The 25,704-nt window shown below is 36.7% G+C and overlaps 1 protein-coding gene across 4 annotated transcripts in view; it reads left to right on the forward strand.

The window, feature by feature from the left end:
• The window catches only part of ptprz1a (protein tyrosine phosphatase receptor type Z1a), a 305,504-nt gene that overhangs the window by 210,302 nt on the left and 69,498 nt on the right, over positions 1 to 25,704 (forward strand). For 2 of the 4 annotated variants that reach the window (XM_039761121.1, XM_039761122.1), the window contains exons 11-12: positions 4,806 to 4,861; positions 7,246 to 10,519. In XM_039761121.1, coding sequence (XP_039617055.1) covers positions 4,806 to 4,861; positions 7,246 to 10,519 — 3,330 coding nt within the window. The remainder of the gene's footprint in view (positions 1 to 4,805; positions 4,862 to 7,245; positions 10,520 to 25,704) is intronic. The other 2 variants (XM_039761123.1, XM_039761124.1) reach the window with 2 other exon arrangements.

Genomic DNA, 25,704 nt, shown 5'->3' on the forward strand with positions numbered 1-25,704 from the left:
TTTAAATCACATGACGGCACTGATTTTTAAAAACACAATGCTTCTTAAATCACCGGTGATGGGACTGCCTATACGGGACTGCCTATGCATGCTCAGGTGTTTTCCTCAATATGCATTTATACTTGGGCAATATGATATGCTAATGCTAATGTGTACTATAAATACATTTCCAGTTATTAACCTCTTTTTCCCCTAATATAATTCACTTTCTTAAATTTAAAAAAGTAGATTTGAAAAAAGAAAAAAAATCAAACGTTTTGTTTAATTAAAAACAAAAAATTTTTATAGCATATTTTGTTATTAGTAGTAACTACCTTTGAGGTTACATTTATAACGTCTTTCATTAAAGTACAATTATATTTTTTCATTAAAATACAATCATATTTGTTAAGTAAGTTGTGAATACCACCTTTTTTAGCTTAAAAGCTCTTTTTACAAGCGTACTTGTTTAATCGGTGTCTTTCACATTTTATCCACCGGGCTTTCTGTTAATATTGTATGGCTTAGTATGGAATTAAACATGTTGTGAAATTTGATAAATTTCATACATTTTCGTTGGGTAAAGTAGTTTTAAACAGTTCATATGTTACAGTTCTAGATACAGTTCTAAATTGTATAATTAGGTAGATTTTAGTTTCACTGAGTGGTTGACTGTCAGCAGCTTGACTAGGTCAGGGGTCACCCACTCTTGGGAAGGCTAGGTTTTGACAGTTATATGTGTCCTCATTGGCAGAAAAAGTCCTGCATTTGCATTAGGACCATCATTTGTAATGATTTTGGGTCACCTAGGCCAGGGGTCGCCAACTCTGGACATGGAGGAGCACCGTGCCTGCAGGTTTTCATTGTAACCCTTTTTTTAATGAGTGCCCTGTTTGTTCTGCTAATTAACTTCTTGTGAATTCAATTTAATTGAATTGCTTTCTTAAGATTTGTTCCCCTGAATTTCTTCATCGTTCCTCTGAATTTCTACATTTCTTTCCTTAAATGGCACCCAAACAACAATGTGAAGTAAGGGAGTCAACAGAAGACCAACTAAGTCAGGCCTTAAACTCCAACCAATTTCACTCCAACCAGCTGCTTAATGAGGTGCCGATTCTTGTCATTAATTAAACCCATTGTTTAATTCCATGGCTTGTTGCTGCTATCGTGGTGCATTAGTAGAAATTTCAGAAATTGTTGATTTTCTCTTTTTAAGATCTCTGTTAAAATGTTTTGGGGACCTGAGCAGATCAGCATTCCTTCATGTATCTTTATTTTCATATATTGTATGATCTACACCAGTTGTTTTGGCTCATTTTTTTTGTGTCTAATTATTGTTTGGTTGCTAATTAAGGAAAAAAAAACAATTAAGGGGTCTGAGTCTTCAAGTACAAGTCAATTAAAATTAGTTCAAAAGAAGTCAATTAGCAGCATAAACAGGTCACTCATTAAGAAAAGAGGGTTACAATGAAAACCAGCAGCCATGGTGCTCCTCCAGAGTTTGCGACCTCTGGTCTAGGTGACCCAAAATCACTACAAATGACGGTTCCAATGCAAATGCAGGACTTTTTCTGTCCATGAGCACACATATAACTGTCATAACATGGCTCTCCCAAAAGCCTGAAAAGAAAACATAAAATTTGAATATGAATAGAAAGATAATATATAAAGAAAGGGAAAATTATATATATTGCAAAATTCATTATCTTTAATTATGTTATATACTGTGCCAAATACATTTTTTTGACATTAATGTAAATTGTTGGGCATATATAACAGTTATGATGTTTTCTCCTTCTGGTATATTATATTTGTTTAAGGTACATGTGGTAATTAGGTTGTACTTGAAACCAATTGTCTGGTAATATACTTTTAAGTTGCACATACAAAGGAACAGAAGATTTCATGTTTTCAATGAAAAAGTGTTAAACTTATGAGTTTATATTTGTTCATGCACTCCAAAAAAGAAAGGTTGTTATGTCTAAGTTAAATAAATAATAATTATTACATTTCTTTATAATCAGCAAATACCTTAAATGATTAGTTTTTGTAATGTTCAGAGTGAATAGAATGTGTGTTGTTTTTATTATATTGCCCCATTTCCCCACTGGAGCAAAGACAGAAAAAATTTTTATCTGTTTGTGGAGAAATGAAGTAAGCTAATATTTAGAAAATAAAAATATTTCAATTTAAGTTACTGCAACAGAACATTATTGATTGCTGCCTTAAAAAGTAAACAGAGAATTACAATAAAAGAAAATGATAAACTTTTTAATGTTAAGTCTGGTGAAATGTAGAAATGACATGGCTCCAATACCTTTACAATAAAGGAGGTGATTTATTTTATTGCCTTTCATTTTCTCCCTGCTTTAGTCATAATTAGAAGGTATAATGAATAGTGTTTATATTGATAATACTTTAATACATTTTTAAGTTTTTAACTGTAAACACAATTTTATAGAGATTTTATAGGCTAAAATGTTTAATAAGATCAAGCTGAATGTTAAGGTAATCTTATCATCTCTGAATGGAAGCTTCAGTTGCTTATATGTGATCAAATTAAACATAAAATAGTAGAGCATTGTAATTGCTTTTTATAACTGCATTTGCTTTTTACTAAATTTTAATGAAAAAAAAACATCTTTATGATTTCATTATCCCTATGAAATACTGGGTACAGCCTGTATACTTTTACTTCAACAATCTTAAGCACAACAATTAATTCTTCCGTTATTACTTAGTTTGGCACCCTTTTTGTTTTAAAGTAATTAAAAAGCTAATTTATGCATATTCACTACTTCTGTTTATTTATTGCATGTTATTTCCCAGGAAATATTGTTACATCTTGAATGTTGCTCATGTTTAAATTTTGGTTTTATAATTCTTTTTGAAGAAATGAGAACACAGTCACTTAAAGCAGGTTGTACAGAATGAATACATTTTTTGGATAAGCAGAGTTCCAGTATGTCACTGAAAATGTTATTAAACATTTAATTATTTTAATTCACAAATAGATAAAGTTTAGTTCCATGAATGTAAATGTTACTTGTCTACATCTATTGTACATAGGGTGTTTACTTTTTTCATACATACACTTAATCTTTTCGGCCAGCAAAGTGGTGCAGTGGTAGTGCTTCTGCCTCACAGTAAGGAGACCAGGAAACATGTCCTGGGTCCTCCCTGTGTGCAGTTTCCATGTTCTCTTTGTGTCTGCATGGGTTTCCTCCAGGTGTTCCAGTGTCCTCCCACAGTCCAAAGACTTACAGGTTAGGTGGATTGGCATTTCCTTAATTGGCTATAGTGGGTGATTGGGGTGTGTATGTTTGTGTGTGTGTTTTGTGTTTGCCCTTCGATGGATTGGTTCCCTTGTCCAGGGTTTGTTACTGCCTTGCACCCTATGGCAGCTGGGATAGGCTCCAGCAGACCCCCGCGACTCTGTTCAGGACCAAGCAGGTTAGAAAATGACTTCTTTTTTTTTGTTTTTTTTTTTCTTTAATTGTCCAGATACTATTACTGTTTCACATAACAGTGTTATTGTTATTAGAATATAGTGAATATTAATGTGTGCGGGGGTTAGTTTTTGCCTTGAACCTGATGCTGATGCGATAAGCTCCAGATGTTTGCATCCCTGAGTGTGTTTGATAAAAGAGTGATGGATGATTATAAGCAATGTTTGTTTTCTTTTTTAATATATTGTTGCTGTTAATTGAGATGATTTACAAATGTCCATTTTTAAATACAAATTTTTTGAAAAAAATTGAGAAAGTACCTTTAATTACAATTGTACTTATACAAAAATATTTTTGTTGTGCAGTTGTTTCAGTTTACATTTTGATTGCAATAGTAGTTTTAAAATTAAAACAAAACTATTTAGAAAATATAAATATTCCAGAACATACATAAATTAATGTTTAAAATTCAGTATTGAGAATTAAAAATGAAGAATTGGTTAATCACCAATTACAATTGTAATGTATTTAAAATTTTAATTAAGCAAAGTTCTTAATCGAAATGATATATCAGCTTATTATGTAAATTAAGTTTATCTTTAAAACTGTTTAATATAAATTGACTATTATTTCAAACAAAAGCTTTGCTGTTGTTTCTGTGAATATAAACACAATAAATATAGACTGAATCCATATTATTTATATAATGGTAATAAATCTGATTATCACAAATATGAAATTATTTTTTAAATGCAAGAACAATTAATAATACTAATAATTTGGAATTTTTTTAATCATGATGGGAGGAATTTTAATATACATTCTACATCTACAGATTGTTCTATGTGCTACAAAAAAAATTCTAACAATGAAAGAAGATAACAAATTCTGGAGAATACAGCTTTTTCCCCAATGCAAAAATCTTTGTTGGCTTAGCCAGATACAATATGCGGTGCGGATACATTTATATAAAAATATTCACAGACATAACTAGTTGTTCCGGAAACATGTTCCTTTTTACAAATCCAATAGAAAATATTGGAAGACTGCTAAACTATAACCAAGCGTGACTTTGAGTTGTTTAGATTTATGCATTTTGTTCATGGACACTGCGCATTTCCAAACATTCATTTTTTACTTTAATGTCAGAGTGATTAACAAGGGAAGGGAAAATTCAAATATAACTCATTGTCAACAGTACAATTGCACTTTCATGATGGCCGACTTTCTGTATCTACAAATTTATTTTTTTAATTAAAAACAATGTTCTAATAAACTTGGAATTTTTTGACATTAGAGAGTACAAAGTTTGCTTTGTGTTTGCCTTTTTTCCTGGTTGTCAATCAAAAATTATTATAAGTTGTTTTTATCTTTCAGTGACAGATCCTTTTCCTGAATCAAATGTTACAGAGGATCCAACTAGTCAAGAAGAGGTAATGCTATTAACAGGAAATATTGCTGTTACTGCTACAGATGTAACCTACTATATAGATGTTGAATGTTGAGCTACCAGTCAGTGAATTTTAAATTATGGAAACTCATACAAATAAAAAACATTATTGTGTGCAGTAATGCTTAGTAAAACTGCATAACTTACATTTACATTTTTTAAACTTAGAAGTTAAATAAACCTTTTAAATAAAATCAATTTTTTAACTTCCTCAAGATGCTACTCTGCTGGGACCTTGAGCAAGGCCCTTAACCTTCAATTGCTCCAGGGGCGCTATACAGTGGCAGACCCTGTGCTCTGACCCCAAGGGGTATGCGAAAACCGAGTAATTTCCTTCAGGATTAATAAAGTATAATAAAAAATAATAATAATAATTTCAGGCCTCTATTAACATGCAGGATATTAGATAATGAAATGACTAATAAAAGACAAGCATAGAAATTAGATATTTGTATTTGAATTGATTTCTTGTGCTTTTAAGAAATACCAATGCTTTCATTTATTTTGTTATTTCCAATGGTTATTAGTGTTTATTCTTTACCTCAAACCCATTCTTTTTGATAGAAAAGGTGGATTTTTCGGATCATTGAATGACTACAAACTCCTTTGGCAAATTCTATAAAATAACTTGTTTGCCATTAAGTCTACAGTGTATAGGATGGTCCAGATCTAATTATGAAACATTTAATGCAATGCAGGAAACGGCAATATTGAAATTCTTTTTTGCATGTCAATGTTGTTTGTATTCCTTTGTTACTGTAGAAAACTTTCTCCGGAGGTTCCCTGATATTGTTGTTTTCACTGGCCTATCTGTGTAAACCTTTTTCAGTTACTACGCAATACATTGTCACTGAAAATGTAACCAAAGGTTCCATAGGCTGTAAATTGGTATTTCTTTGCACTAAAAAACGTTAAAGGGCAAAATGTTAAAATTGTGGCAAACAATGTGAGCTTTTACTAAAAGTTTGATGTTACTTTATTCAATAGTTTTTTGCCTTTGCACTTTTCTAATCAGCATTATTAAACATTTTTTTAGGTTGTCATTTTTTTAATTCAGTTTCAGTTCAGTTCTGACTTTGCTGTTAGTTGGTTTTGAGAGCACTGCCTATAATATGATGTTGCAAAATAGCTCAGAAAGTACATTCTAAACATTAGTGGAAATGCAGGACATTTAACCAAAAATTGGCAAGAAAATAAATCTAAAGAAATCCATGGCTGTTAATGAAAGTAAAATCTTGATACAATTCTTTAACTAGGATGCCAGGCCTTTCCACTTGGCAGTAAAATAAGGCTGTTGTGTAATATAGTGTCTGCAGATAAAGTGGTAAAATAGGGTGAAATTCTAGAATCAGTTATACTCTACAAAGGCAAGTCATTAAAAAGTTAATACATTAAAAAAAAAGATTGAACTACAATCCTAAAATATAGTTAAGTAGGTTTTGCAAATGTATGAATAAATGCATATGGAATTTGAGTACCTACTATATGTTTGTGAAGACCTAGATTAGACCAGGTTGGCAAACTGAGGTAATGGCTATTGTTCCAGCCTCATGGCTTCAAAATCCTGAGTTGAGATTCTTGCCCCTTTAGCAAAGTCTTGCAGTGTCATCCTGGTTTAACTCTGCATAGGTCCAGGCCACTGTTACCCTGTATTAGATCAATGAATGAACAGATTAGACCACACAATCCCTGCCATCAAGTGTACATGCAAATACTTAAAAGAAAAAAAACTAATTTGAAAAATACACATTCATGTTCAGAAATTGTCAGATTTATTGTCATTGGCTGCTTGGTTCGTAATTTCTTATTTGTCACAATGCACTGTGCTCTTTCTGGTTTACTGTATACTACAGCATTAATTGTTTCTGTAAAATATAAATTATATAAAAATAGTACCTTAGGTATTATGCTCTATCACATGTACAGTCAGAAATTAATGAATAAAATATAAAGCATTAGTTCTTTTTATAATCAAACAATAATTATTCAGTTGTAGGTGCCAAATTAATTTCATGTTAGCCATTATTCTGCAATTAAACAATTTCTCTTACAACATGTGAATGTTTATATTGAGGTGTCACTTTCATTTTCTTTTCCATTTGTTGAACAAGTATTTTCCACAAAAGATATGTAGTCTTCATTTTAGATTCCCTTTAAGAACCTTTGTTAAAAAATGAGGTTTGGCCAAAGAAACTTTTGCCTTCCCTAGCATGAAAGCAAATACTTTAAGAGACTGTACTTTTTTAATATGCTTATTAAAGTAAAAATTATTTGTCTTGTTAATGATTGAGAATTTCCATAGTTTAGTTTGCCCTTTTTTGAAGAGAATTCTGAAAATATTACTAGTGGTTTCTTGTTTTGAAACAGGTAGAAACAGAAACTGATTCAAGAGAATCTGTTACAAATGCTGAAAACTTCAAGGATGTAACCAGGAAGAAGACTGAAACATCAAAACCAGTAACAGCAAAATCTAATGGGCCGACGGAACCAAGCAATATAGATGCCATGACCAAAGAGTACTCAGTTAATGGCTATGAAGTGTCAAGTACAAAAAAGTCTTTGGAAATTGAGCAAACCTCCTTGCTGATTAGTGAGACCTCTGTGACCAATAAACTCCCTGCCCTTGATTCTGAAACCAAAACTGTGACACCTCCTGGTGAAAAGGTGTACACGTCATTTGAACCATGGACAAGTGGCAAAGTTGTTTTTACCTTGACTTCAGTTCAATCAGAGAATGAAATTGTTACAAATGATGGCAGGGAATTTCAGGCAGAAACTACTTTACATCCAACCTATTTTCCATCAACAGCTCAAGGCTTCTCTTCTACTGTAGACACTGATTTCAAGACATTTATCACTGAAGAGTCAAAGGAAACAAGAATGGAAACGGGTATCAGTGTATTTCGCTCAGAAATGAATACCACTGCTTCCACTGACCTTTTCATTCGGGATATTGTGAGTGAAACTAGCTTTTCTCCAGAAACATCTACTTTAACTTCTACTGTTGGCACTTTTGAACAGACTTCTATGGTGTCATCCCAAGAGGAGACTGGCAGGAGCGATATTTGGGATGAAAAAATATCTAATGTCACCCGATCATACACCTCTGGTGAAAAGGTGTTACAAGATTCCTTTCTTTTACTCAGTACAACACCTGGTCCTTCTCCAATTGAGGTACTTGCACAGTCTACTAGTTTGGGACCAAGTATTCAACATCCTTCAACTTCTGCTGAAAGTGATGTTCTCTCTCAGACTACCCAGCCAGTCTTTAATGGTGAGAAACCACTTCCAACTACCTCTGGTCCCTTTCTTAGTGAAGTGTTCCTCCACTCTGACCCTGCCTTACTTGATACAAAAGTGTTGCCACAGGCTTCCCCAGTTGCCTCAGATATTAAGAGTTCCTTGCATGTTACTCCTGCAATGCCCAGTCTTGATGTGTTGCTTCAGTCCACCTTTCCTTCCTCTAGAGATGTATTGCTTGAAAGCTGTACCGCCGCCGCCTCTACTCCTGCTTCTTCTCCTGTTGATTTGCTTCATAGTAAGCTTGACTTTTCCCAGAGTGATGTGTTTCCACATGTTACAGCTGACTCTGGTAGGGTATCCCTGCATGATTCAGTGAAGCTGTCTGATGGTGATGTGTACCTCCAACCTACCCTCACTTTTTCCTTCAGTGTTTCATCTCCTTGGGCTACCCTTGCTTTGTCTGAGACCTCTATGTTTCACAGTAAAACTGAGACTCTGTTTGAAAGTAAACTTGTATCCAGTGGTAGTATGTCTCTTGCAACCTCTGTGGCCAGGGTTGATAAGTTATTTATACCTACCATTACTTTGTCTAGTGATACTGTACCCCTTCAAACTTTACCTGATTCATTGGGCACTGCACTGTTAGCTTCTGCAACTGATGGGGAAGTCCTTCAAGCTAAAACACCTTCTTCTCAACAAGAATCAACTTTTTCCACTCTTCTTCAGCCTGCTATGTCTTCATCAAGTGAAATGCTTCTAACTGTGACTACACCTGCTTTTCCTGATAGTGAACTTCTTACTTTTAATGCTGAGGGCTCTGGTGAATATCAGCCAGTGGAGCAGACCGGCCATGCTTCTGAACTTGCAACAAGTGATGCATTATTAGTACTTGTAAGGGCTAGCAAATCGATAGTACAGTCACAGGTTCCATCTTTGGTTTCCGAGTTAAAAATGCCCATATTAGATTCTTTTAAAATCTCTGAAGTAATTAGTCAGGTTCCAGTTAGCAGTGAGGCAACAATGTTTGCTACACCTTTGGATTTTCAAGACATGTTGCACCCTTTAACAAGTGATAGCAGCAGGACAAAGGAACCTGCTGATGGCTCTGGTAGCTTTGTTGATAATTTACTGAATGGTGTTGCTGAAAGCAAAGTCTTCCTGGAGCCTACACATTCAGTTCACTCCAGCGGTGCTCAGCCTGATGCATCTGCTTTGTTAAATGCTGAGGGCTTTTTGCTAGCTTCTTTCTCCATATTTGATACTACAGCCCCCCTGGACCATACTTCAACTGAGTCTGGTAAATCAGTTACTCCTGATTCTAGCTTTAAAGTTAGTGAAATATGGCACCATTCTGTCTCTGTGAATGTCTCCCAGGAAGCACATTATACAGCTGCTGCAGATGTCCAACTGTATTCTACCTCTAGGCTACCTCTGCCAGCAGATGGCTGTGGATCTAACTGCAATGTGGTGGCAGAAAGTTCTTTATCGAGCACAATTTCTCAGATTTCTGCTGATGGTTACCCTACAACATCTGCCTTCTTTGACAGTATTATTAATCTTCAAGTAGCCACTTCTTTAAACATACTGGGGCAACATAGTACCCCTGCATCTGTTCCTCATGATGTGTTAACAGGTGCTACCCCAGAGTTGTCTGTTAGTGACCTGATACTATCACCAACTATTAGGGAGACCCAAAAATTCCTGTACTCCTCTACTGTTCCTAGCAATCAGGAACTGTCCAACCATATTTCCCCTCCATTTGTTCTTCTTTCTAAGACTCAACTTTCTGTTGATAAAACAAATGATATGTACATTTCTGTTACAGCTTCAGCACCCAGCACTAAGAATCCAGTAGCTCGTGTTAATTTGGCTCATCCCTCAGATCCCCACTATGTCTTGTCCCCAACTACTAATCCCGAGGCTGAACGGATACCCCAGCATTCTGAAGATGTGTTTATAGAGAGTATTGCTGCTACAGCAATCTACATAGAATCTCAGGAAGAGTTAGAATTTGATTTGGATATAACGCCAGGCCAAAGCACACAAAGTGAGAACTCTGACCAGACCACCCACTCATATTCTGTGACAGAATCAACTGAAGTTCATATGTCGTCTGATCCAGCAGGGAGCCAAACATCTGACAGCAAACTCGCCATGCCACCAGACATGTTACACAGGACACATTATTCTACATTCCTACTTGGGAATGATAATCAAACAGGTGGCTTTACGGATCGAGCAACGGCTACCGATACTACTAACTGGAAATTTGGAAACTCTGATGATGAAAGCGGGTCTGGTCAAGGAGCATCAGAAAGTCTAAGTGATAATGAAACATCATCTGACTTCAGTATTCCTGACTACACTGACAGAGACTCTGAAGGTACCACTGATCCAGGTAAAGCAGACCTAAGCCTGCTACAGCCCTCAGCATTGTCTTTCACTCCTGCAACTTCAGTTATTCTGAGTCAGGTTAGGTATGATGTACAGTACAGTAGAGGAACCAGTAAGATTGCATGATGCCACTAAACCATGAATGTCATCTGATGCTTTGATGGAGCTACTAACAATCAGTAGACTTTTTAGAAAGCTTAAAGCTAAAACTTCAACAAAATCACATATAGAGCTGCCCTTGATTTCTGAGTAAGGTATTGTTTGTGGGGTTAGTTCCAGTAGCTTTATTGAAACCTAGCATGCTTCACCTGCCTAGGATCACGAATCTTACTCCTTTCCATCCTAACTATATACATCTCTCTTTAGTGCCATTTTATGCAAAGCTATACATGATTGCTGCTGGACTGTCAAGTATTGTGATGCCTTTCATTCATTCTGTGTTGATTGTCTCTTCATTTGGCTGTTTCATTTTGTATATTTTGCTGGCATGAAACACTAAAGCATATTCACTGAGCCACTAACAAGTTACCACTGATTTAGTATATTTTATGTATTGTTTATAATTAGCAGAATTCATAGTTTGTTCATTGTGCTGAAAGCTTAACATATTTTGCTAAAGCAATAAGAATATGCATATTACTATTTGTATACCTCTGAGTATAAAACATGCATAAGCTACTGTAATATTTTTTTTTCAGGTCATTACTTTGCATCTGTATTACAATACACATTTATTTACGAATTACACTTTGCAGTCTGCATGAATTTTATCGTGTAATTTAGATATTTATTTAATATTATTTTGGAATAATTGTTTAAGTACTGCATGAATTTACCATAAATTTAAAACTGCTGAAAATGTTTGTTTCTTCATGATAATGTAAATTGTGACAGCTAATATATTGTTTCACTTATATATTATATATTTCTTCACTTATTTAGCTAAAGGAAAATGTGATTATTTATATATTAAACAAAATTAATATATTTTTTTTGTTTTTTCAAATATATATATTATATTAAGATGTAGTAATACTTGCATAAAACCCCTAGCCCAATCATGTAAATTTACATGCTCAGTTCTTACCTCAGTGTAAGTATTTACTAATGATTCTAATTTCCTCCCACATACCACAAATTCCACCTATAAATTGTATTAGTATGTATGAATGTATGTGTGCCTGCAGTTATTCTGGACATTTCTTATACAAGCTACCCTAGACTTCCTTCTTACCGCCTATTGTGAAGAACTTTAACCTGGCCTAAGCTATATATATATATATATATATATATATATATATATATATATATATATATATATATATATATATATATATATATATATATATATATATATATATATATATATACAGTATATATATATATATATATATATATATATAGTGCATCCGGAAAGTATTGACAGCGCATCACTTTTTCCACATTTTGTTATGTCACAGCCTTATTCCAAAATGGATTAAATTCATACTTATACTTATGTACATGTGATTTCTCAGTTTTTATATTTTTAATAAATTTGCAAAAACCTCAAGTAAACTTTTTTCACATTGTCATTATGGGGTGTTGTGTTTAGAATTCTGAGAGTAAAAATGAATTTAATCCATTTTGGAATAAGGCTGTAACATAACAAAATGTGGAAAAAGTGATGCGCTGTGAATACTTTGTGGATGCATTGTATATGCAAAGTCTGGCTTTGTTTACATTGTGCTGCTTGAAAGCACGAGGGTTCTCAAATTGGTAAATGAGTAAACTGGTAAACAGTTTTTCCACCTCTTCCAGCACTTGAAGCCTCTTCCTGGTTAATGCTGTAACTCCTTTTGCAATATCAGCTACTTTTAATAGATTCTTTCTGCTTTATAATAGTCAAAATTCTTGTACTCGGCGGCAAGATCAGTAACACGAACGCCACTCTCAAACTTTTCAATAATTTCTTTCTTTACTTCGATTTCAGTTTTCTTCAAAACTTTCTTCTCACCACTCTTCACTTGCTTAGAAGCCATAGTTAACTGCAAAAGCACACGAAATACTGTAGAGCACAAAGAGAGCACAAGTAAAGCACATATGTCTGAATGAACAGGGAGCGGCTCTGCTTAAATACAGTAATCGGCAGGTATGAACCAGCCAGACAGGCACACACGTGCAGGCTCGCTCTCTCTCTCAGCAGCAGGTAGGCATGCACGTGCACGCACCCTCCCCCTCTCTCTCTCAGCAGCAAGCAGGCACACACATGCAGGCTCTTTCTCTCTCTCTCTCTGTCTCTCTCTCAGCAGCAGGCAGGCACATCTGACTGAGAATAATGCAACACGTGCGGAAATCATCGGCGAGCACAAACCGAAAGGGAAACTGGCTTGTTCGTATACCGAGTGTGTGGTCGTTAACCAAGGCAAAAGTTTGGCAAACTTTTTGGTCGTGAACCGAGTTGTACGTGTACCTAGACGTTCGTGAACCGAGGTTCCACTGTATATATATATATATATATATATTTGCAAAATACCCGCGCTTCGCAGGCGGAGAAGTAGTGTGTTAAAGAAGTCATGAAAAAGAAAAGGAAACATTTTAAAAATAACGTAACATGATTGTCAATGTAATTGTTTTGTCACTGTTATGAGTGTTGCTGTCATATATATATCTATACTAATAAAAGGCAAAGCCACTCACTCACTCACTCACTCACTCACTCGCTCATCACTAATTCTCCAACTTCCCGTGTAGGTAGAAGGCTGAAATTTGGCAGGCTCATTCCTTACAGCTTACTTACAAAAGTTGGGCAGGTTTCATTTCGAAATTCTACGCCTAATGGTCATAACTGGAAGGTATTTTTCTCCATTAACTGTAATGGAGTTGAGCTGGAATGACGTGGGGGGCGGAGTTTCGTGTGACATCATCACGCCTCTCACGTAATCACGTGAACTGACTGTCAACGCAGTGCGTAGAAAACCAGGAAGACCTCCAAAAAGCGCTTAAGAAAACATGCATTATATAATTGAGAAGGCAGCGAAACAATAAGAAGCGAGCGAGTGACATATACTACCATATTCATGACTGCTGCTACCTCGGAAAGAAAGCAAGGTGTAAACCTAAACTTTAAATTAAGTTCATAGACAGGCTACCGCTGGTGTTTCACATGCCCACAGGTAATGCGGGATACAAGTTTAAAAGAGGACGCAGGATATAAACGAGAGTTTTGATCACTTTATAACTAAGTTAAAATTGTAGGTGAAGGGGTGTGCTTATGCAAATTCCGAGACTGTGTTTGTGGGGATTGACAGTTAAGGCGGGTGGGGAGTCACGTCATCATCTCCCTCCCATTCATCTCATTTGGCTCTGAGCTGAGCTCTGCAGCTAACGCCGTCTTCGAAGCAACTTCCAGCCTGCCACCAAATACTCACAGAAAAATCCACAAGTTAATACACACGCTGTCTCTATAGAGTTTCTCCACACTGAATCCTCCAGGCACTACTTACAAAAGGTTACATTGACAATCGTGTTACGTTATTTTTAAAATCTTTTCTTAGCACAAGCACAGCTGAGAAGCTTCGATGCATGTGCTCCATAACGCGTTAAAAAATAATGCATTTAATCACACTTTGCATTACAAGCAAAGGGGAGCTTTTGTCAATGCATGATTTCCTGGTACACCGATTACTTTGATCAGCATCCCGATTCATTTTACCCTCGCACCACCTTAGTTTGAGAAGAAGTATGAAAAATATGAGGTTAACACAGAAAAACAGATCACCAATTCAAGCTTTATGAATAATCGATTCGCCATCAATAATTGTTTTGGTAAAGCCATCCTCCTTCCATTTTATAATTTTTCCGCCACTAGCCGTGATTAAATGAACGGTAAATAAAGTAAGAGCAAAGCGAGGGTGACTTATTTAGGCAGGCATATATATGACAGCAACACTCATGACAATGTCAATCATGTTACGTTATTATTAAAATGTTTCCTTTTCTTTTTCATTACTTCTTTAACACACTACTTCTCTGCTGCGAGGGGTATTTTGATATATATATATATATATATATATATATATATATATATATATATATATATATATATATATATATATATATATATATATCATATAATATATGAATGACCTCCAAAGAGCGCTGAGACTGAGTCTGCAAAAACTGTGGTCTCCTGCCCTGCAAAAGTCGAGCAGCCAGCGCGCGTGCATAGCTGTGCCGGCCTTTGAGACGCTGACTGCGCTTCTGCCTTAAGTCAAAGTGAGCACTTTTAATTTTTTTCATCCTCCCCCTGCGCTATAGCCCAGACAAGTGCAAACACGGGACCCCTTTTCTAAACCACGACAAAATAATATTAAGGCGATTCACACTTTCTTTTGCACGTATACGATTATGAGGTTCTCATCCCAGATTATGAAGACACGCACACGAGTAGAGGACTGACAGTGCCATCACAGCCGATTAATGGCGAGGACGTCTCACCAGTCTACACAAGACCCACCGCGACTGTCCTCAAAAGGCGATCATAACGCCAGCGAACACATCTCTATACTATATAAAAGAAAAAGGCAACTTTCCTTTCTTTACACCTTTTTTCCTTTTATCCCAAACCAAAGCCTTTCTCGCTTAACACTGCAGAGGACACAAAACTAATTTTCTTTAAATGCTGGTAAGGCACATTACCAGAGGCACAAATTTGAACATTCACATAGAAAATGTAATTTCTATACCACAGCCGTCGTGTAGCGCCTTTCAAAAGGGATCTACTACCGAGAGATGATCCATATATATTTTAGCTGCTGTTAGTTACTTACCTGTTGTGTTACACAGTCTTTAAAATGTAGTTTACCCGCAACCACTCCAGTAGTGCTCAATGTACCTGTACTTCTTAAAACGTTAATGTTTTACTGTTTAATAACTTATAGACTATATTTTATTATTTCTCTCTTGCACTCAGTGACCAAAGCTATACACACACATATATAAAAGCTATACACACAAGTATATGTATGTGTATATATATGTATGTATGTGTATATATATATATATATATATATATATATATATATATATACACACACACCTATCTACATTATATATATATATATATATATATATATATATACACACACATACACACATATATATAATTTGTGTGTGTGTATGTATGTATGTGTGTGTATAAATGATGTAGATAGGTATGTATATATATATATGTGTGTATATGTAGATATGTATATAGATATGAAGATATGTATGTGTATATATATATATATGTATGTATGTATGTGTGTGTGTGTGTGTGTGTGTGTGTGTGTGTGTGTGTGTGTGTGTGTGTGTGTGTGTATATATATATATATGACAGCAGCAATCCAAGCTGTGAGAAAACAGTAAAAAGGAGGCGTGTCAGACGTCGTGGTACATTTTCTGATGCAGCTAGACTAAAAAACTTTGTGACGCTGCCCAAATACACAAAACAATTACTTTGACAATCATGTTATATTATTTTTAAAATGTTTCCTTTTCTTTTCATAACTTCTTTAACACACTACTTCTCGCTGCCAAGCGGGTATATATATATATATATATATATATATATATATATATAGATAGATAGATAGATAGATAGAGATATATATATATAGATAGATATGAGAACAACATATATAATATATATAGATATATATATAGATAGATATGAGAACAACATATATATATATACATACGTACTGTATATATATATATATATAGATAGATAGATATGAGAACAACACTCATATCAATGACAAAACAATTACATTAACAATCATGTTACGTTATTTTTAAAATTTTTCCTTTTCTTTTTCGTACCTTCTTTAACACACTACTTCTCATATGCTGGTATTCTGCTAGTATATATATATATAGCAAAATACCCACGCTTTACTGCATTAAAATTTTTATTAAGAAGAAAATTTAACCTTTTTAAACTGAGGGAAAATATGCCAATAATTATTTGTTAAGGATCTCTTTGTATACCATGTTGTCAATTCGGCCCTCCGGTTGTAACATGACCAAGTTGTGCGCTGAGCTTACTCTTGAGCATGCAACTTACAGTTGGCCATGTGAACAGTAATCTTGTCTCAAATCTCACAGCTTGGATTGCTGCTGTCATAATCGGTTTGAGTTTCATGGTTTGTTTCAATTATGACAGTATTTGCAGGATTTGTTGTGTTGAAGTAACATTCGGCATCTGTCAAGCGTTGTAAGCACACAACCAGTTTCATCGATAAAATCACATCCAGCTTTTGAGAGTTTAAACATTCATAAACATCAAAGTGTCCAGTACTGAAATCGTCACCTGTGAATCTAAGATGTTTAAGAGGCATTGGCGGTTGTTGAAAGGTGTAAAATATTTGGCCATTTCGGTACACTTGAAAGTGACAACCGAACAATTCAGCGGCAGCCATCAACTCACATGCAGAACCATAGGTGAAGGGCTTAAACATTTCACTCTTATAGTGCTCCTGTGTAGTATAATCATCTTCTGTACTGTCATCAGTCCACACCTTGAACCTGTCCCAGTCATTCAATACATAAGACACAATGTTCCTCCGGATATCAAGAGTGAGCCTGATATGGCCGTGCAATATGTAACAAAGAGAATGGAAAAGGTAGGTGCCATCTCTGGGCATGGAAACCACTCGGTAAGTGACAGTTTTTTCATCGATGGTGATCACCTTGATAGACATGGTAATGGGGGTTGGAATGATAAAGGAAATGGCTACCTGAGCAATGTAAAGTAAGTCTAAAATACCTATACAATAACTATAATTGTAATAAACAATAAAACGGAGAAGCCGTGGATTAAACTAAAAGGCTGTAGTTATCAGTAGGGAGACGTGAATCCCGTGGCAAAGCAAGGAAGAGAATGTAGAGACCGGATCGACGGACGGTCTTATATAGGCAGGCAGCCAACAACGTGGGAGGCGTTGGGATTGGGAACCCAACGCCACCTCACACGGTGACCGAACTGCAGGCTATGGACGTATATATGTACGTAAGTAGGATTCAGTTAGCGTTGGGAACCCGTGTACCAAATTTCTTGAAGATGGACCCATCCACCCAAGTAACAAAGACTGTTGAAAAGTTCAATATGGCAGCCGACAGTGACATCATACCACTAAAATAAGTATGTACATTGGTTTTGGTTAGTGCATGGAAGCCGCCTATCAATTTTCGAGAAGATCAGGCCATAAATAAGAAAGTTCAACATGGCGGACGTTGTTAACCGTTATGACCATTACGCGTAGAATTTCGAAATGAAACCTGCTTAACTTTTGTAAGTAAGCTGTAAGGAATGGACCTACCAAAATTCAGCCTTCTACCTACTTGGGAAGTTGGAGTATTAGTGACGTTTGGAAAATTCAATATGGCGGCCGACAGTGGCGTCATACCACCGAAATAAGTATGTACATCGGTTTTGGTTAGCGCAGGGAAGCCACCTACCAAATTTCGTGAAGATGGGGTCAGCCTTCTACCTACACGGGAAGTTGGAAAATTGGCAACGTTTGAAAGTTCAATATGGCGGCTGACAGTGGCGTCATACCATCGAAATAAGTAAGTACATTGGTTTCGGTAGCACAGGGAAGCTGCCTACCAAATTTCGTAAAGATGGGGCAATAAATAAGAAAGTTCAACATGGCGGACGTTGTTGACCATTATCGACCGTTATGACCGTTACGTGTAGAATTTCGAAATTAAACCTGCTTAACATTTGTAAGTAAGCTGTAAGGAATAAGCCTGCCAAATTTCAGCTTTCTACCTACATAGGAAGTTGGAGAATTAGTGATGAGTCAGTGAGTGAGTGAGTGAGTGAGTGAGTGAGTGAGTCAGTCAGTGAAGGCTTTGCCTTTTATTAGTATAGATATATATATATATGTATATATATATTGTGTAATGACCTGGCAGTCAGCGCTGACAGCGTGGTGCATTGTGGGTATATTTCTGTAACGTTTACTGTTTGTACTGGGCAAGCAAGGTAATTGATTTCCTTTTCTATAAATGTTACATGTGTTTATGTTTCGGTTGCTTGGGTGGGCTTGGGTCATTTGAAGCCCAGGTATAAGTAAGTGTAACAAGTTACCATCAGTAAGAGGGATGTTTCTATGAATGACCTTGACAATGGCCTTGCAGTGTGTTTAGCTTGAGCTTTGTGTCTGACTATCTGCTCTAATAAAGAGATACAAAAGGACAGAGCTGTGTGTTGCTAGATTCCATCTATGCAATTATGTATGGAGACACTCGGAGTCGTGCGGTGTATGGGACACGAGTGCTCGCTTGCTTAATGAGCTAGGTACAGCTGCATGCATGGCGCTGGCATTCTGCTGGCCGACCAGCTTGGGGGAAGTGCGCAGTAGAGTTCGGCTCCAAGAACTTCAATACTCAACCACGGGTTGCTACATTGGTGTCAGAAGTGGGATCTCAGGCTGTTTAGAAGACGCCGTTATGGATCAGAGTATTGTCGAATTGGAGCGTGCCATCCAAGAGCACAGCAGAGAGGAGCTGACTAACCGACGCCGGCGTGAAGGTGAGAGCGTGGGAGCATTCGTAGCTGACATCAGGGTCAATGCACGGACAGGCTACCCTACTTTCCCGGCAGCAGCGAGGGAGGAGTGCAGCCTCCATGCTTTCCTGCGGGGCCTTACACCGGAGCGTCTCCGCCAGCATGTCCATCTGTTGTCACCCCGAGATCTGAGTGAGGCACTGCGGGAGGCTGAGCGGGCTGAGGAGGTGCTACAGGCTGGGTCAGCGACGGGTCGATCGCCACGCCTAAACCAGCTGACGAGAGCAGCTGAACAAGGGATGGAAGGGGACCAGCTTGAGGAAGTGGGGGTCAGTCGCGTCCAACCAACATCAACCCCCAGTCCAGGGAAGCAAATATGCAGCAGACAGTAACCGCTACAGACGCTACCCACGTCGCCGAGGTCCTCCACGAAACTATCAGCAGAATAACCACAGTAGATCTCCATCATCCACCCTCAGTGCCGAGATGGACGGGACTCAGGACTGAGCCATAGCAACGGGTGCTAGAACGTCAGGAGAGTCGAAGCGTGTCCGTCATCGGCCAGGACATTTGTTGGATTTTTATTGTGGAGATTGGGGTTGTGGGGACACTAACTCTCTTGGGGGGGGCTGTGTAATGACCCGGCAGTCAGCGCTGACAGCGTGGTGCATTGTGGGTATATTTCCGTAACGTTTACTGTTTGTACTGGGCAAGCAAGGTAATTGATTTCCTGTTCTATAAATGTTACATGTGTTTATGTTTCGGTTGCTTGGGTGGGCTTGGGTCATTTGAAGCCCAGGTATAAGTAAGTGTAACAAGTTACCATCAGTGAGAGGGATGTTTCTATGAATGACCTTGACAATTGCCTTGCAGTGTGTTTAGCTTGAGCTTTGTTTCTGACTATCTGCTCTAATAAAGAGATACAAAAGGACAGAGCTGTGTGTTGCTAGATTCCATCTATGCAATTATGTATGGAGACACTCGGAGTCGTGCGGTGTATGGGACACGAGTGCTCGCTTGCTTAATGAGCTAGGTACAGCTGCGTGCATGGTGCTGGCATTCCGCTGGCCGACCACCTTGGGGGAAGTGCGCAGTAGAGTTCGGCTCTGAGAACTTCAATACTCAACCACGGGTTGCTACAATATAAATATATATATATATAGTGACAGATAGGGGGCGCTATCGCTCCCTTGAACCCTCAGACAATACATCAGACACCAGCTAAAAGTCCAACAAGTTGACTTTTTATTAATACACAGTACACAAAGCACCCTCCTCTCTACAATACTCATATAACAATACAATTCTCCAATAATAAACAATCCTCCTACTCCCAGACACGTTGCCACCCTTCCACCCAGCTCAGCTCAACCCTGGGATCTCCCACAGTCCTTTAAATAGTCCATGACCCGGAAGTACACCTGGACCCCTGTCCATGTGACTTCTTAGCACTTCCAGGTCAGATCAAAACTCCTCTTCTTCAACCCGGAAGCATGTCATTCCCTTTGTCCATGTGACTCGGACGCACTTCCGGGTTGTAGGGATAATGCTTACTGCTCCTTCCTGCAGCGCCTTCTAGCGGCCCCAGTGGTGTCCAGCAGGGCTGTAAAGGAAAACTCCATGGTCCATAATTCCCTGCTGGCATTCGGGGCACCTCCATGCTGCAGGGAGGGCTCCACCTGGTGACCTGGGGTTATTGGCCGGGATGACTGGCCGGCTATATTCCACTATATATATATATATATATTAGGGGGCTTCGCTTGCCAACCCCCGCATTTGGTTTTCCAGATACACAATTTTAAGACTTTTTTTTCTTTGAATTGTTGCTATTTCTTTAGTTTCACTTTATTTCAGATCTTCGTTAAAAACAATATTTGGAATCTTTCGAGTCCCAACATGCAGAATCTTTTAAATGAGGTCCGTGAGACATGTGTTTAATGACTTTGTACCATAATTCAGGATAGGTTTCTCTGTTTGGAATTTCAGCACAGACAAAACGATGTACATCATCAGCAGTAAAGTAACCAATAAATACATGTGAGGTAAACCCCATTTTTGAAATTCTATGACTTAAACTTCAAAGCCTTACAATATTTACATACTTCTTTTTTTGACACTTTCATTTTTTTCTTCTTTCATATTCAGTATCTTGTTCTGCATGTGTATCACGCCTATGTTTTTTTTTGTCTTTTGAATTCCTCTGTTTTATTATCTCTAACCTGCCCTGCATGTGTTTGGCCCCCTTTGTGATGTTTTACTTTTTTTTGTACTCTTTGTCTTTTATTTCTGACCTTGCTTTGTTCTGCTTTTTTTTCAATGACACCTGGTCCATGGTGATTATTTTCCCTTTTTTCGAGTAATAATTTCCGTTTGTTTGCGCTACTGCGATCTTCACTTTCTTTTTTTTATACTTTCTAGTTTTCCTGATTTCTAACTTTCTCTGCATGTGTATCGCACCAACTTTTTTTTGTGCCTTTCGAATTCCACTGCTTTCATAATCTCTTACCTGCTCTGCATGTGTATAGCGCCAACGTTTTTGAACATCTTTATGAAGTTCTACTTTGTCTTTTAATCCTGAGCCCGATTGGATGTGCTTTTTTTTCAGTTCCACTTGTTCAGGGCTGATTATTACTTTCCTTATTTTCTGAATTTGCACCTCTATTTTTTATTTTTTTTTTGCATTTTTTTTCTCTCCAACACTTTTGAGTCTCTTTTCTTCGTGCTGCTCTTTCTTCTTTGTTTAGTTTTTGACGTTTCATCTATAACGTATTGTTCTTATATACTTTATGTGTGTTGAGTGCCCTGGATCTGTGTGTGCTAATCCTTTAAATGACTGAGTGTTTTGCTGCCCGTGGTGTTACAGTATTTGATATTGGTTGTAAGTAGGGCGTGTCTTTCAAGAATCTCGTGTTCTATGTCCCTGCGAGACACTCCGTGGCCAATCTCTTCCGTCTCACGGGTCTTTTAAGTGTCTTCCGTGAACTTGACGTGAAGATCATGTCTCGTCTCCCTAGACTTTCTCTCCCAAGACTTTTTTTTATTTTATATATATATATATATATATATATATATATATATATATATATATATATATATATATATACACTAACTGTTATATCTATCCAAGATGGGTACAAATATAAATAATCACCGTAGATGTGTATGTCTCTGTTATATGCCATTTGGTATGGGATCTATAAAAGCAATGTTTGTGATGAGTCATCCATTGGAATGACAATTGCAATACAGAGAAAATGCAACCAGTTCCATAGCAACTGGACTTTACAAAATAACACACATAAAGGTATTGATTTTTTTTAAACACACACTAAAACAAGGTAGCTCTAAACTGTATAACATAAATTAAACCTCTCAGTATCAATTCATTAATATTATTGTTGGTCTGTGGCCTAGTTTTTCAAAATATTAACTTTGTCTGAAGGGTCACTTCGTCTAACACAAATTAGTCCTTGAATCAAAAACAACCCTAACATTGTACCACAGACACCATTCTACAGTGGCTCCAGTGTCACTGCATCCTTGAGTAATCAGTGTATGCCAAGAGACATAAATGGGGCAATTCAGCAAAGCCTGTATCTTTAAAGGATCATGTTAATCCCTTTGTTGACTGCTTAGGACTGTGTACCAGTCTTTTTGGCCATGATTTTGCTATGGTTACTGTTGCTCCTCTGTTGTACTTGCGAGGTGCCCAGCATAAGCATAGTGCACAAGGCCCTTGTCATTGTCAGTCATCCTTAATAAATATCTAGCTGTGCTTCCCAACCTCGTCCAGACAAGTGATAAAATGTATGTTACATGTATAGAATAAATGAAAAGCAGATTTAACACTTATGACCTGTGTGATATTTCTACATCTGTAGAACAAAGATATTTACAATATTCAGTATGAACTAGCAGGGCCAACAATTACTATTGCACCAACGTTTCATTTAAGGTCTCTGATCAGTTATTAATTCAAAAGCATGGAAATTAAATCCTTTCATTTCTTTAGTTTTATTTGTCATCTAGAAATTTTACTAGGAAATTGTGTGTATGATTTACTGAAGTAGAAGTAGTTTTGTAGCAAAGAATAAATCTCAGAACAGTAATAATTACTATCTCGATAATTAATAGGTAATAATACTGAAATGTTACGGAGCATGTTCAGTGCACCAAAATCATAACATATAAGTCAATCGCTGAGAGCCAAATGAGGATTCAGTGGCACACACTCTTGTCCAATCTCCACAAACTGTCCTTCCCTCCTCACTCCCATTGTCTCAAAAGACTTCTGTTATACCATGTCAAGCATGTTGTCATAAATGCATCATTTGCTTGCTTATTATTTGCCCTACACAAAAATTGAGTATCACTGTTTTTATTCATCATAAAATGAGTATTCATAAAACAGGGAATGGATTTTTTATATTATCAACCATTAAAAGAGTTACTGAACTGCAAATGTAGATATCGTGTCTGTTTTCAATACTCTTAAATAGTTACAAATTCTTAATTTTTGTTGTCAACATAAATGCTGTATAATAACATTGTTTCATTATGCCTTTGTTTCTAATTCTCTTTAAGTAAAAATCACATTGCTCTCATGTTGTGTTTTGGAGATACAGTACTTAGGCAAATAGGTTCAGCAAAATGGCAACTTTTAATGAGGTAGCCTCATTTTTAAATTTTTTACTAGATATTCATGTGCAGAAAATCTAATATTTTATTTGCCTATATTCAAAGTTAGACTATACCTGTAATAATTGTAATTTTATAGAATTAGATTCATGATACTTGAATAGATAAAAATAAATTTGATAATTATATACAGTATATATAGTACAGTGTCATTTTTTCCTAACAGTTTGAGGTTGTTTTAATTTCAATTTTTTCCAAGTATTTATATAGAGAAATCATAAATTTTATTAGCCTATAGTAAAAGAAGATGCGGAGATAGATAGAAAGATAGATTAAAAGATTTATCTCTTCTTTAGTTTGTACTTTGTTTAGATCACTTTATTAAAGTCACTGTGCATACAGTAGTGGACAAAAGTTTTGGCAGTGACACAGATGTTGTGTTTTGCAAAATTTGTGGCTTCAGTTTTTGTGGCAATTCACATTGTTTTTATATTACTGTGCAGTGTAAGCGGATATATATTAATTCATTGCGAAGAGCGTTTTTAGCATAAAAAGTTAACTTTATCACAAAAAAACATTTGCACTTATTTTGGCCCAAGCACAGAATCATCAGCTAAAAGAGTCCAGCAACAACCAGGACCATCATCTTCGGAGGAGTCAGCTACAGAATTGTGTTTCCACCAGTGCAGAGCTTGCTCAGTATTAGCAGCAGGTGGGTGTGAGCGCACCTGCATGCACAGTGAGGCAAAGACTTTTGGGCAACAGCCTTGTGTCTAGAAGAGCAGCAAAGTAGCCACTTCTTTCCAACAAAAACATCAAGGACAGACTGAAATTTTGCAGGAAGGATTGCACAGCAGAAGAGCAGTGCAGTTATTTTCTCACATTAAATCTCTTTCCGGTTGAGTGGGGCATCTGGAAAATCGATTGTCCGGTGAAGGAAAAGGTCAACACTACCATGAGTCCTGTGTCATGACAACAGTGAAGCATCCTGAGACAATCCATTTGTTGCTACAAATCCAAAGGAGTGGGTCCACTCACAATTATACCCAAGAACACTGCCATAAATAAAGAATGCTATCAAAACGTCCTCCAAGAACAACTTCTCCCAACAATCTATGTGCAATTTGGTGGTAGTCTGTGTAGTTTCCAGCATGATGGAGCACCATGTTGCAAGGCAAAAGTGATAATGAAGTGCATGGCTAGGAAACTCCCCAGATCTTAATCCCATTGAGAACCTGTGGTCAGTTCTCAAAAAGCAGATGGACAAGCAGAAGCCCACAAATTGAGATCAACTCCAAGCACTAAAAAGGCAAGAATGGATCACCATCAGTCAGGATTTGGCCCAGAAGCTGATATCCAGGATGTCAGAGCAAATTGAAGAAGTTATAAAGAAGAAGGGTCAATAGAGAAACATGTAAAAAAATAATCTGAAAATGCTGAAGCAGCAAAGTTTTCAAAACACATTTGTGTCACTGCCAAAACTTTTGGCCACTACTGTACAGGTATATCTATAACAGATGATAGGCTCAAGCCCCAGAAATGTTTAATATGATTAAGGTGGTTCAAGAAATGTCAAACATTTAACAGAGCTGCATACCATATGCTAGAACATTCAGCCCCTGCAAAACCAATCAATCTTAATTCACCTATCTCTTACAAAAAGGAACATTAGAGAACTGTTTCTAATACAAATGTCTTGATTTCCATGTGAAATATGAAGGATATTGCTGAAATACTCTTTGGATCATTACTGATATTATTTAATACTTTAATTGCATTATTAGACTCTTTCCATTGTGTGCAAATCAGCAATACTTCAAAACAGGCATTAGATGGTAGTATAATTCCACTCCTATGAACACCATAGTTCATATCCTTAATTTCATTTTCTTTGATTAAGATTTACAGTTATTATTCATTCTTTCATGAGGGAATTCGTGATAGCAGAGAAATTAAAATACTTTTTTCAATCTAGCTCGTATTTACTAACCTTAACAGAAAAGTACTGC

Source organism: Polypterus senegalus, chromosome 8 (genome assembly GCF_016835505.1).
Source record: "Polypterus senegalus isolate Bchr_013 chromosome 8, ASM1683550v1, whole genome shotgun sequence".
Classification (NCBI taxonomy): domain Eukaryota; kingdom Metazoa; phylum Chordata; class Cladistia; order Polypteriformes; family Polypteridae; genus Polypterus; species Polypterus senegalus.